Source organism: Vespa velutina, chromosome 22, assembly GCF_912470025.1.
Source record: "Vespa velutina chromosome 22, iVesVel2.1, whole genome shotgun sequence".
In the NCBI taxonomy this organism is placed as follows: domain Eukaryota; kingdom Metazoa; phylum Arthropoda; class Insecta; order Hymenoptera; family Vespidae; genus Vespa; species Vespa velutina.
This window is the reverse complement of record NC_062209.1, coordinates 1779448-1794353: the sequence shown is the minus strand read 5'-3', so window position 1 is coordinate 1794353 and position 14906 is coordinate 1779448. Positions and strand designations below refer to the sequence as shown.

Genomic DNA, 14906 nt, shown 5'->3' with positions numbered 1-14906 from the left:
TAATCAAATTCGAACGAACGAATTAGGTAAATGAATTAGGAAGAAAAAAAAAAAGACGAATAAAGAGAGAGTGAGACGAAATGTTTCCTTCTTTGCCCTCGTAAAAAGTATTTTCTTTTCTTTTTTTTTTACGGCAATGTAAACTCACGGTGAGACTGTACGAGATAGAGAACAAAAAAGATAAAAAAGAAAATGAAAGAAAAGAAATGGGAAAAAAAAAAAAAATGAAAAAAAAAGAAAAAAAAAGAAGGAAAATAAGGACGAAGAAATCGTAAATACTGAAATACTGTTGAACGCCCACGCGAGTTCGAAGAATGAGCAGAGAGAAAAGAGAGAGAGAGAGAGAGAGAAAGAAAGAAAGAAAGAAAGAAAGAAAGAAAGAAAGAAAGAAAGAAAGAGCAAAAGAAAGAATGGAAAAAAAGGAGCAGGCAAGTAAAAAGTATAACAGAAGAAAAAGAATAATAGGATAGGCAAACATTTTTTTTTCCTTTTTTTTTTTCTTTTTTTACTTTGCAAAATGTTTTATCTGCGCGAATGGAAAAAAAAAAAAAAAAAAGAAAGAAAGAAAAAGAAAAAAAAACATTGGTCTGCAAATTAAACGTTTAAACTATTGTATCGGTAATAACTCATGTATAAAAGTGATAGATAGATAGATAGAGAGAGAGAGAGAGAGAGAGAGAGAGAGAGAGAGAGAGAGAGAGAGAGAGAGGGGGAGGGAGGAAGAGAGAGAGAGAAAAAAGCCATTAACGAGAGAATCGATTCGACTTTATCGTATCGATCCATTTGACCAGTGCGGCTAGCAACAAAGCCATCGATAGTACCACATGGACTTTTCCTCGTGAAGAGAGATAAAAAAAGATAAAAGTAAAAGCAAAAGAGAAGCAAAAGAAAAAAAAAAAAAGAAAAAAAAAGAAAAGAAAAAAAAAGAGAGAAAAGAAAAGAAAGAAAAGAAAAAAAAAAAAAAAAGAACACCGTATCTCTTTGATCGTACAAGTTCGAAGTGAGTTCGACATGAATGAACTTTGTGACAGTGAAAGATCCTTTTCTGATGATCGTAAAAAGGAATTGAAAATCGGAAGAAAAATTGATGATAAAAAAAGAAAAGTTATATAATATATAGAAAGAGACAAGGATGTGTCTGTGTGTGTGTGTGTGTGTATGTGTGTATGAGAGAGAGAGAGAGAGGGAGAGAGAGAGAGAGAGAGAAGGAAATATGGGACAAGAGCGGTGTATGTTGGTGTTAATGGTGGTGATGGTGACGGTGGTGGAATATAATTATTATAATGCGAGATCTCCGTAAAACGATTTTACCATGATTTTCAACGTACATACATACATACATACATACGTACATATATATATACATACATTTACATGGTATATACATTTATCGAGTAAACTTATTAACGCCTCGTTGACTTTTATTAAATCTTTTTCATATTGAAAAGCTTGTTTATTGAAGCGTTTCGATAGAAATGACGTAATATAATATAAATTTGTTTCTTTTCTCTTTCTTTGTTTTTTTTCTTCCTTTTATTTTTTTTCTTCTTTCTTTTTCTCTTCTTTCGATAAAAAAAAAAAAAAGAAAAAAAAAAAAAAAAAAAAAAAAATAAATAAAAAAAATAAAAAAAATAAAAAAATAGAAAAAGAACCTTCGAGTAAAGTATTGCATATACTACCCCGCTATAACACATATTAAATTGGGATAATTTATTGACGGCGACATGTCCGTTCATAGACATTTATTTAATGGGAAATATGAAATCGAGAAAAAAAAAAAAAAAAAAAAAAAAAAAAAAAAATATATATATATATATACACTATTGTCATAATGATTCTTTCCCTTCCTTTTCCTTTCGTTAAAACTCATTACCCTTATTACTCGTTCAGAATGAAAAGGACGTATAAAGACAGAAAGGAAGGCAAATTGTTTAGAAAAATTGAATGAAACGTATGATGTACGTGTAGGTGTATTTAGGTAGATTAAAGATTACATGTTTGCCCTTTTACTTCGTATTTATAAACCCGCAGTAATTTGTTCGTAGAGTTTTACAAAAAAAAAAAAAAAAAAAAAAAAAAAAAAAAGGAGAAAGAGTGAAAGAAAGAAAATAGAAGAAAAACACACACAAAAAAAAACAAACAAAAAACAAAAAAACAAAAAAAAACAAAAAAAAAAAAAAAAAAAAAAAAGAAAGCTGTTCGTCATTGCACGCTACTAAAGAATCTTATGGAGTATGACCTCTTCGGTGATTTTGAAAAGCTCCATGAAAGAAATCCCTCTCTCTCTCTCTCTCTCTCTCTCTCTCTCTCTCTCTCTCTCTCTCTCTTTCTTTATCTCTATCTCTTTCTCTCTGATACTAAAGGCAATCGAAGCGAGAACGCAGCGAATGGCGAGGATGCGTCGCATGAAGAACCTTCAGAGCGAAAAGCGAAGTGAAGAGAGAAAGAGAAATAGAAAGAGAAAGAGAAGAAAGAGAAGGAGGATGAGAATGATGAAGAAGAGTTGAAGGCGAAGGAGGAGGAAGAAAGAGAAGAGGTGATGGAGAGAGATGGAGGTGGAGAGGCGTAAAAGCTGACTGACTCGAGCGCGGCTTTTGGTTACGTAAGCGGCCGCGAAAGGAGAAAGTAAGCCGAGGGCAGGGGTTGACAACCCCTGACACGCCTGTTGCTAGGCGCCCATCAACCACCATCGTGCAAGACGGGTTGCGCGGTACGTGCGCTTTGCACGGCCCTCTCTGTCTGTCTCTCTCTCTCTCTCTCTCTTGCGCGCGCGCGTTTACGTTCTCCTCCTCCTCCTCCTCCTCCTTCTATTTTACCACCAGCATCACCTCTTTCTCCTCCTCATCCTCATTCTGTTCTCTCGAGCCAAAGCATCTTCGAAACAGCATCCCGTCGTATCTTTCGCGGACAGACACGGCGCACGTATCACATCTGTTCTTAAATTTCCTTAGGTGTTGTTCTTATAATTTATTTTTTTGTTTTTCTTTTTCTGTTTCTTGTTTTTTTTTGTTTGTCCTTTTTTTTTTTTCCTTTCTATTTTTCATCGATCCATTTATCTTTTTAAAAGCAAATAAATATAATATCAATATTATATTAATATAAAATATTAAATATTCATATTTTAATATAATATATAATAATGTATAATATTAATCTTATATTAATATAATATTAATATTATACATTTAATATAATATTAATGTTATATATTTACTTATTGGTAAAGTAATAAATAAATGTATAAATGAAAGAATGAATGAATGAATGAATGAATGAATGAATGAATAAATAAATAAATAAATAAATGATAGATAGATAAATAAATAAAGATAGAAATATTAAGGACGATCTTAGAAATAATGCATTTATTCCTTCTTTTTCCTTTTCTTTTTTTTCTATTTTTTTTTTCTTCTTTTTTTCATCTTTTTTTCATCTATCCGTAAGTAAGAAGAAAAAAAGAGAAGATAATTAAAAAAAAAAAAAAAAAAAAAAAAAAAAAAAAAAAAAAAAAAAAAGGAACGAAAAATGGAAAACAAAAAAAAAGAAATAAAGAAGAAAAACTACTACCTACTATTATTTACTACTGTTATTACTATTACTACCACCACTACTACTATTAAATTAAAAATTCCTTCCTATATATTTTCCTTAAACACTTTCCTTACGCACATTTGTTCGAAATAAAGATTAATTTAAAAACCGTTTGTTTTCAAGCCAAGGATAAAAAGGGGATATTACGGATATACATTGGGATAGTATTAAAAAAAAAAGAAAAAAAAAAAAAAAACAAAAGAAAAAAAGAAGAAGAAAAGGAAAAATAAAAAAAAAAAAAAAAAAAAAAAAAAAAAAAAAAAGAAAAAGGTACCATTAATTCTCCCTTATACGTGGTTCTTGCGGATAAAAGCAGAATTGAAGATAAGGAAATTCTAGAAACGGACAAATCGAAGCGAGCTTCCTCCTCCTCCTCCTCCTCCTCCTCCACCTTCTTCTTTTTTGTTTTTTCCTTTCTTCCTTCTCGCAAAATCTATATATATATATGTATATATAGATTACCAACGAGAGAAAGAAGAATCTACGATTTTGATTTTGAAACAAGAAAAAGAAGAAGAAAAAAAACGCGAGGGGGGGAGGGGGGAGGGGGAGGGCGGGGCGATGGCGGAAAAAAAATAAGAAAGAAAAAAATACAATAAAAGATAAACAAAAGGAAAATCCCTTTTGCTCGATCTCGCTCGAGAACTTTTCGTCCCTCGTGAATAAATTCTATTCTAACTGGTAACGCGATAATAAAAAACGAAAAGCGAGGAGAGAAGCGCGGTAGCCTGGGGAAAAAAAAAAAAAAAACATATAATTGGAAAGAGTACATGGGAGACGGAGGGAGGGAGGGAGGGTGAAGAGAAATCGGGGGAGAGGGCGGCGGGGCGGAAGAGGGAGAGGTAAGGTTTTATGGTAAGGGAAAAAGTTTAAAAAATGAAAGAAAAAAAAAAGAAAAAAAAGAAAATGAAAAAAGAATTTGAATTACAAAAAAACAAAAAGAAAAGAAAAAAGAAAGAAAGAAAGAAGAGGGAAAAATGAAAAAAAAACGGCAACAAAAATGGGAAGGGAAAGAAAAAAATACCGCAGAAAAAACGAGATAGAGAGAGAGAGAGAGAGAGAGAGAGAGAGAGAGAGAGAGGAAAGAGAAGAAAAAATGTGAAAAAAAACGGAACAGAGAATGAGGAGGTGGGGAGGAGGTGCAAGAGGAACAGCAAGAGAAGGAGTAGGAGGAGGAAATAGGAGGAAAAGGAGGAAGAGGTTGAAACGGGCGTACAGTAACGTAGTTTCCAAGCGAACGAGTACGCTTCGATTCTAATAAGACCATCGGCGTTCCGATTCAAGTACAGGGAGAGGCGGGAGGATGAGAGGGAGGGTGGAAGGGAGGAAGGGAGGCTATATATCGGTTCTATAACTGCGAGTGCACCGAACCGAGTCCTTTTGCATTCGTTCGATTACGAAAATAGTTGGGATCCGCCTTTGTACGCCGAAACGTTTCTAACGTATGTATTTAGGTAACGTTATTGTATGTACTACTATTTACGTACATACAATACATACATATATATATATATATATATATATATATATATATATATATATATATATATACATGCATGCATGCATGCATGCATGCATACATACATAGGTAATATAATGTATGCATCTATATAAACGTAATTCAATGTACGTACCATAAACGTACATGTGTACCCTCCCTCTCTCTTAGTTTTAATTGGATCCTCACATAGCTCTTGTCTAATAATACGTATGATGAGAGAAATGTTTTTAAACGAATGCTAAATTTTTCATTTCGATTCTTAATTTATTATAATAACAGACGTATGATACCGTCTCGTTCGTCGAAGAAAAAGAAGAAAAATGAAAAATGAAAAATGATAATATATAAAATAAATGTAAATACGTAAAGATAAAATTTTTATCTATTTCATAAATCTTCGATTTTCTATCTATTATTTTCTCTTGTATTTTTATATATTTCTTCTCCTTTTCTTTTCCTTTTTCTTTCTATTTCTAATGCTCCTAAGTTTGTGAAAATTTGAAAAATAACATAATTAACGTAATATCTAATAATTAATGATCTATCGTAAACTGGGAAGAATAAAAAAAAAGAACGATGAAATCATTTACGCGCGTAATACGATTAAAATATATATATAAAAGTAACGAAGGAAATTTTTTATTTGTCATTTGAATAACAGAATACATTCGCGTGACGATAATAAGTCGTGATAAAAGAGAAAGAGAGAGAGAGAGAGAGAGAGAGAAGAAAGAAAAAAAAAAAAAAAGAAAAAAAAGAAAAGGAAGAAAAAAGCGTCACTCGTTCGTAAATAACTTACATGCTAATAACAAAATTAAAAAGTTATAAGAGCTACGGTACGACGTAGAAATGACAATTATATGCGTTTGATATCGAAGTGAAGAGAGAAAATTCGTGTTATATCGATCTATCAGATTGCCGCCCAACCACCCATCCAACCACCACCACCCACCAGTCAATTATACTTATCGATATCGAATTTTGCTTACGTTAGATAGCGAAAAAAAATCTCTTAGATATATCTAAACTAATATTAATACATATATATATATATATATTTTAGAACTTTATCTTGATATATCTATCTCGCGAGTTAACTTTATCGGATTAATTTCTAATATAATTTCTAAATAAAATTATAAATATTAATTTTGTAAATAAAACAATAAAAAAGATTATAATAATATATAAAAGATGATATCTCTTATAATGATCATTAGTTCGATGTTCAATGTTTCCTCTCTATTCCATATTAGGATGTGTTTATCTTAATCGACAGAAAATAATCCAAAAAAAAAAAAAAAAAAAAAAAAAAGAAAAAAAAAAAAAAAAATTTGTATACGATCGATTAGGGTGCGTCTGTTTTCTTCTTTTTCTTTCTTTCTTACTTTCTTTCCTTCCTTTTTTCCTACGTATCGATGAATAAGAGAAAAGAGAAAGGGAAAAGAAAAGAAAAGTAATGCGAAAGATATCTGGGGAAAGGGGATGGGAAGAGAAGGGGAGGGAAGAGAGAAAAGTTTGTAAGGAAACGGACTGACGACGGGCCGTATTTAGTGCCATTCCGTTCGGGTCGGTTCGATCGTTAATCTTGAAAGGTCAACGGATACGGTCGATCGTCACGAAACGACGAACACCAAGGATCGATCCTTCTCTCTCTCTCTCTCTTTCTCTATTTCTTTCCCTATCTCTCTCTCTCTCTCTCTCTCTCTCTTTTCTACGTACTACATAATGACTTTCGTTTTGGCACACAAAAGAGACACATCTCTCACTCTCACTCTCATTGTCATTCTCTCTCTCTCTTTCTCTCTCTTTCTCTTTCTCTAACTTTATCTCTCTATCTCTAACTCTATCTCTATATATCTCTCTATCTTTCTTTCTCTCTCTTTTAAAATCTTTTCCAGATAGACCTTAGAAAGAATCACGTTGAATCACGATCGAATCGAATGAGACATTTCAGTGTCATAAACGAGAGCTCAACTCAGTCGCATGATATTCTGTAATTTAAGTGGTGTTCATGAAAGAGTTCCCGAAAATAATAATAATGAGAAAGAGAGAAACGGACAGATAGATAGACAGAGATAAACAGAGAAATAGAGAGAGAGAGAGAGAGAGAGAGAGAATGGAGTAGAACAAAGTTGGAAGAATAGTGAAGAGAGACCATCAGACCAGTAAGAGAGAAAGAGAAAGAGAAAGGAATAATACGACAGAGACACATACATACACATACAGATAGACAGACAGAGAGAGACAGAGGGAGAGAGAGAGAGAGAGAGAGAGAGAGAGAGAGAGAGAGAAAGAGGAGAAGAGAGGGAGAAGGAAACGCACCCTTTTTCGATGTCGTGCAACTCGAGTACCAAGCCTCAGGGGGTAGTAAGTCTAGGTGGATGCGGGTATCGTGCATATGATTCGCACTCTTGCCTGGCCCTCGACGTGGCCCATTGTCACCCTTGCTCGACGCTTGCGATTTGTGCGAAGGAAGGAAAGAGACAGAGACAGAAAGAGAGAGAGAGAGATGAGAAAGAGGAAGAAGAGGAGAGAACGACGACGATGAGAGAGGAGAACGACGAGTACTGGTACAATAGAGGGTGCCGACGCGTGAGCCACCCCTTCTTTTACCTCCACTACATATATTCTCATTCTCATTCTCTCTCTTTCTCTCTGTCTCTGTCTCTGTCTCTCTCTCTCTCTCTCTCTCTTGTTCGTCGCTCTTGCTCCTCCATTTTTTCCCCCTTTTCTTCTTTTTTTTCTCTCTTTTCTTTTTTTTTCTTTTTTTTTTTTTTTTTTTCGTCAGGACAGACCACGGCGGGTGCATCGCATTGATTAAACTCGCTGGTCGAAAGGCGACAAAGGACGGAGGACAAGGGGGTTGTAGCTAATCCCAGGAAAGAATCGAAGAAAGACAGACAGAAAGAAAGAGAGAAAGAGAGAGAGAGAGAGAGGGAGGGGAGGGGGAATAGGGGAGGAGAATGAGGATTGGAATGATGCTCGTAGAAGCTACAAAATCGCTTCGATAAGCGAAAATTTGCCGAGAAAGTCTGGTCTACACACATTTGGTCTCTTCTCTCTCTCTCTCTCTCTCTCTCTCTCTCTCTCTCTCTCTCTCTCTCTCTCTCTCTCTCTCTCTTTCTTACTTTTATCATATCGATCGAGGGAAGCTCGATTTTGGATTAATCATGACGTCTTTACGACATTGTACAAAAAGGCTACGAAATATGGAAAATAAAAAAGAAAATAGAAAAAGAAAAAAGAAGAAAAAAAAGGAGAATAAAAGAAAAAAAAAAATAATAAAAACGTAACGAAAGGAGAAAAGTAAAGATATAAGATATAAGAAAAAAAAAAAAAAAAAAAAAAGAAAAAGAAAGAGAAAAAAGAGAAAGAAAGGAAGATATATTATTCATTCGCAGGAGAGGATAACTCGTGGAAATAATTGCATTTGACGTTTCAACGATCGAGAGCTTCTTCTTTTTGAGATTAATAATTACGAAAAAAAAAAAGAAAAAGAAAAAAAAAAAAAGAAAAAAAAAGAAAAAAAAAACAGAACGAAAAAAGTAAAAGGCAGTGAAAGTTGAGGGTGAAAGGGGAGAGGAGAGAGGGACGCAAAAAAAAAAAAAGAAAAAAAAAGAAAAAAAAAAAGAAAAGAAAGAAAGAAAGAAAGGAAAATAACACGACGTAGACTTAGTACGAAATAAAATTGAAACGGGATACACGTCAAATTGATTCCAATCGTATCGATATGTACTTACTTTACATGTATCTTGTTACTAGGTACTTGCGAACGTAAGGAACGAAATAGCTAAAGAGAGAGAGAGAGAGAGAGAGAGAGGGGAGAGAGAGAGGATAAGGGGAAGAGGGGTAAAGGAGAATGGAAAAAATAAGAGGTAAAGAGACGTAGACGCGCGCAGAATCGAACGAACTTCACAAACTCTCTCTCTCTCTCTCTCTCTCTCTCTCTCTCTCTCTCTCTCTCTCTCTCTCTCTCTCTCTCTCATCCGATTATTGACATCGATCCACCTTTTAACTTGCTTAAACGGTCTTCGTTACGCGTAGATTAAATTGGTCGTCGGAGGGCAAAGGACGTGGGCCTCTGCGGTTAAAATTATACGTCCGTGTTGCCATCCTACAGCTCTCGCGCACGCGCAAAATTGACGTGCAATGATTCTCTTTGTTCTTAGATGAAGGAAAAGAAAAAAAGAGAAAAAGAAAAAAGAAGAAAAAGAAAAAAGAGAATGGGGGGGGGGGGGGGGAGGAAAAACGAAAGAAAGAAAGAATGAAAAAAAGAAAATAACTCTTTTGATCTTTCCTAGCTTTTAACGAGAAAAAGAAAAAAGTTAAAAAACAAAATTTTAAAAAGTGTATCTGCGTGAATATACATATATATATATAAATATAGAAATGAATATTTTCTTTTTTTTTTTCTTTCTCTCTTTCTTTTTTTTTTTTCTTTTGCACGACGAGAATACTCATAAGATCAAAAATTGCAATTCCTTCGTGACTAATATACACACTCCTCATATACACACTACTCTTCTAACAGGTTAAATTTCATTGCTCTATATATATATATATATATATATACATGTCTGTGTGTGTTTTTATATACACAGAGATATATATATATACTTCAATATATGATAACGTAATTCGATTTGAATTTTAAAGTTTCTTATCCTATATATCATACTATTTCATTCTCTTTCTTTTTCTCTATTCATCTTTTATGTTCCGAAACGAGGGAATTCCTTTCGTGGCGCGTCCTTGGCCGTGGGAAAGCTGGCACGGTATCCTGGCTCGATCACCCCGAAGTAGGAAGTACCTTATTCGCTCGAATAATATGCGCCACGAAAGGTCGCGTCTCGTTCGTAGAAACGTGAAATTATGGACAATGTCGTGCGATGATAACTCGCTCGCGAGCACGTACGTACTTACTTACTATGTACGTACGTACAGTACATATATACATATTTATATATACATACATACATACATAATACATGCATACATATTTATGTACGTACATATCTATGTAACTACATATCTACCTATGTACGATGATGTATCTTACAGAAGATGGTAATCTTGTATGGTCACTAAAAAAATTTTCTTTCTTTAATTCTCTTTTTTCTTTTTCTACTTTCTTTTCTTTTTTTTTTTTTTTTTTTTTTTTTTTTATGTTTTCAAATTATCCTCACGTTTTCCTAACGTGTCCGACAGGACGTGAAACTCATTTTCGTTCTCATACCAAAGTCGAAGGCCGTATTGTACTTAAGTTGATTGGTTAAGTTGGTTGGTTGGTTAGTTGGTTGGTTGGTTGGTTGGTTGGTTGGTTGGTTGGTTACGTGCAATTTGTTAAATTCTACGAATTATTCGTCAAAAACCCATTACGAACGTTTTTTTTTTTTTTTTCTTTTTGTATATAACCCTCTTTTCTCATTTTCTTTACTTTTCTTCTTCCTGTTTTTCTTCTTCTTTTTAACATTATCAAGGTACATTTATCATATCTAAGATATTTGTTTTGTTAATTCCAAGGTAGAAACTTTTATCGCCATTATTTTTCATCGTTTTGCGTGAAAAAAATGTGCGATAGTAATGTCGAACTCGTTGGGAAACAATGGTATGATAAAAAAAAAAAGAAATAGTAGTAGTAGTAGTAGTAGTAGTAAAAGAAACAAAGTGTAAGAAAAAAAAAAAAGAAAAAAAAAAAAAAGAAAAACATAAAGGAGAGAAAAAGTAACGAACAGGCAAGCAAACAAAAACAAAAAAAAAAAAATAAATAAATAAATAAAACGAAGAAAGAGATATGACAGAAAAATATATTGTTACAGACTGCATAATTGAAGAATCTCGTTGAAGATTGGACACCACATTACGAAGGTCTTGGGAGGAGGTGCGGCGATCGATCTAGCCCGGAGTAATCGGAGAAAATCATTAACCTCGCCTAGGAAGCGCCTAGACGCGGTAGGTACGGGGGAAGTGAGGGTCGTTGCGAGGGCGGAGGTGAAGGAGAAAGAGAGAGATAGAGAGAGAGTAAGTGAGAGCGAGAGAGGCAGCAGCACCCCCCACGGACGTCGAACATCGACGGCTCTAGAGCAATTCCAACGGGATATTACGGTACCGAGCCGTGCTTGTTAACCGTTAACGCCGATCGTAAAAGCCGACGTAGATTCTATCTCGTAAAGCAGAGTGAAAGAGAGTAAAAAAGATAGAGAAAGATAGAGAGAGAGAGAGAGAGAGAGAGAGAGAAGGGTGTCGAGCCATGTGTATCAATGTACATATATATATATATATATGTATGTGTATGAACAAAATAACAGAAGGTGACAATTCGCTTCGAATAACAATCTGCGACTATTACAGTACAATGTCAATGTATTATCTAGAGATACGATATCGATGAGACAGATTTTATGTATATATATATATATATTTATATATACATATGTTTGTATATATACTTATGTGTGTATGTTTGTATATATATATATATGAGTATCTAAAAGACAAATCAACGTGGCACGCGAATCAAACGAGAGTTATCGAAAGGAGTTCGTCGCGTGGAGAGAGTACGAATGACGACGACGACGACGACGACGAGGACGACGACGACGACGACAACGACGACGGTGTGCCAATTCGCGTAAACTTCTTTCTCGCTGGTTCTCTGGCAGGGTTACAAAAATATGCGGGCGATCGTAAATTATGTAATAACTCCTGGCCGTAGAAGTACCACGTGGAGGAACGAGGAAGAACGTGGAAAAGAGGATGGAAGGAGAAGATAGGAAGAAGAGGACTCTCGAAGAATGAGAAGAAAAAGAAGAAAAAGAAGAAGTGGGAGAATGAAGTAAGGTAGGTAGCGAGAGAAAAAGAGAGAGAGAGAGAGAGAGAGCAAGATAAATAGAGATAGAGAGAGAGAGAGAGGGGGGGGATAGAGAATTCGCTAAATGTGGAACGGAACGGCGGTCCCCGTCCAAGATGGCTAAGTGGGGGTTAAACGAAGTTGGATGCGGGCCAACCTGAGCTTGCATCGACGATATTTATGGCCGGCGCTAGAAGGCCCATATGATTAAGGTTTTCAAAGTTTCTACCTCGATCTAGCGAGTTGTAGGGTAAAAGAGTAAAGGTAGGTAGGTAGGTAGGTAGGTAGGTAGGTAGATAGGTAGGTAGGAGAGAAATGGTCCTTTTTAAAATAGGTGGGGAAAAAAGGAGAAAGAGAAAGATAGTAAACGTAGCAAGAAAGAGAAAAAAAAGAGAAACAAAGAGAGAGAGGAAAGAACGCATTGTGGGATCACTGAGAATTTATGGATTCAACCCCGATTCGCAACTTATGCCCTTTGTCACCTTTTTTTTTCTTTATTTTTTTTGTTGTCTTCTCTCCCTTTCTCTCTCTCTCTCTCTCTCACACACACACACACACTTTCTCTCTCTCTCTCTCTCTCTCTTTCTTTTTCTCTCTTAGATTTTATTCGTTTGACGATAAGAAAATTTGCAATACTTCTTGTATTATCAGTCTTTTCTAATATTAGGTTGGAAACTATAAAACGATCGTTTTTGTTTAGTTATTTATATTCATTCAACGCCCGTTTCATAGTTTCCAACCTAATAAAACGAAAAAGAAAGACAAAGAGAGAGAGAAAGAGAGAGAGAGAGAGAGAGATAAAAAGAGATAAAAATAGTTCGTCTCGGGCGAAGCATGGAATAGTAATAGTAGTAGTAGTAATAGTAACCTCAGCAGTATGTCCAAACCAAGCCACGTTTCAACTAATCCTCCTCTTCTTGTTCGCGTAGAGACACGACGGTCGTTACTCTCTTTCTCTTTTCGGTGCTTCTGGCGCTAGTGCGAAAAATGGCCGGCACCACATACTGCCCATCGTACTGCTGCGCGAAAAGATATAACTTATCTCATGGCTCCCATCAAGACGAAATATATATATATATATATATATATATATATATATATATATCGGGATCGGGTGGTAAATAAGGATTCGGAAGGCGTCAATTTTATGTTACGTACGTGGCAAAGGGAGCGTGATGAAAGATGTTCGAAAAATCTACGATATATCCTTTTATGGGATTATTCTCAATTACAAAAGCTTTCGAATATAAAGATCTATGTTTTTTAGCAACGTGATGTGCGACGGGCTTACGAATAACAGAAAGAAAGAGAAAAGGAAAATAAAAAAAAAAAAAAAAAAAAAAAAACAAAAAAAAAAAGAAAGAAAAAGAACGAAAACAAGAAGAAAGATGAAAAGAGAGAAAAAGCAAATTAATTTCATTAAAATCAACGAACAGGGCAAACGATACGTATATGACGGAGCAAGCGTGTCATCGTTTATGTGTCTATGTCTGCCTACCTACGATTATAATTAAAAAAAAAAACAAAAAAAAAAAAAAAAGAAAAATTGAGGCGCATTGAAAAAAGTAGTCAAAGAGGACCCCAACAACCACCACCCGCCGGCCGACCCTGTGTGACGGTATTAGAATCGTGAGAAGCGTCACGTGTGCGACGCACGGCGGGCAAAGGGGATCGGGGTAAAGGAAGAGAGTGAGAGAGTAGGGGTTAAAAACGATATAAAAGTTGTGCCTAGGGACGATGGTACAACGTTAAAAAGAAAGAAGAAAAGCGTTCTGGTGTGTGATTTTGCTGCTGGAGATGAGAGAGCAGCAGCAGCAGCAACAGCAGCAGCAGCGAGTAGAACGAACGAAACGACGAGCTTGAGAAGCTTGCGATAATCTCCCACGATGTTTCCAAAAAAAAAAAAAGGGAAATTAAACAAAAAAAAAGGGGGGGGAAAACAAAAAGAGAAATATTGGTCTCCAGAGAAAAAGAAAGAGAAAGAGAGACAGAGCGAGAGAAAGGGAATATGGAGGGGAGAATGAGAAATCTAAGCGACGTTTTTCGTGTTTCTCGAACTAAAGGAACGGAATGGAATTGATTGGAATCCTCGTCGCGTTTTCGAGAGAAAGAAAGAGAGAGAAAGAAATCCAATGTGAAAACTATTAAACGCGGTTTCGGCCGATTCGTTCAAGCGAATTTTAGTTAGAATTTTACCGTTAAACAGAGAAAAAGAGTAAGAAAATAAAAGAGAGAGAGAGAGAGAGAGAGAGAGAGAGAGAGAGAGAAACACGAAAGGTAAAAAAAATGAAGAAAAGAAGGATAATAAAACAATGAAATAGAGAAAGAGAGAGAGAGAGAGAGAGAAATAGAGAATCGAAATCACGTGCGTGGGTTTCTTTCTCGATTGGCAAACTTACGTAACGTCAAAGCGATTACGTAATCGTGATTACACGTTACGCAGGAAACACAATCGAGTCCCCAAAGCCCATAATCAGGAAGAAGACCCACCCACCCGTTCGTCTTCTCTCACTCTCTCTCTCTCTCTCTCTCTCTCTCTCTCTCTCTCTCTCTCTCTCTCTCTCTCTCTCTCACCTCTCACGCTCACTCTCGCACGCACGTATTCACGCAGGGATATATTGATGCACGCATCAAAGACCGGTTGGACATCCTTGAAACGGTGCTGTACATGTCCCTTGAAATCCCCCATATCCCAAATCCTGTCTCTCTCTCTCTCTCTCTCTCTCTCTCTCTCTCTGTCTCTCTCTATCTCTCTTTCTCTCTTTCTCTCTCGTACGACCCTAAAGAGATAAGCCGAGCGCGTGAAACGTATACGAAGTAATATTCTGGTGTCCTTGTCCGTTCTCATTTGTACCGTTCATACATATATATACATATATATATATATATATATATATATATATATACACATATATGTATGTACATGTGTATGTATATATGTACGTATGTACGAGAGAAATT

At 35.4% G+C, this 14906-nt stretch overlaps 1 protein-coding gene across 12 annotated transcripts in view; it reads right to left on the bottom strand.

The window, feature by feature from the left end:
• Positions 1 to 9805: 9805 nt before the first annotated feature.
• The window catches only part of LOC124956575 (growth factor receptor-bound protein 10-like), a 437491-nt gene continuing 432390 nt past the window's right edge, over positions 9806 to 14906 (bottom strand). For 10 of the 12 annotated variants that reach the window (XM_047512554.1, XM_047512555.1, XM_047512552.1 and 7 more), the window contains one exon: positions 9806 to 10990. In XM_047512554.1, the coding sequence (XP_047368510.1) occupies positions 10571 to 10990 (420 nt within the window). In that variant the 3' untranslated portion in view covers positions 9806 to 10570. Of the gene's footprint in view, positions 10991 to 12832; positions 12965 to 14906 lie in introns of those variants that run through there. The other 2 variants (XM_047512556.1, XM_047512557.1) reach the window with 2 other exon arrangements.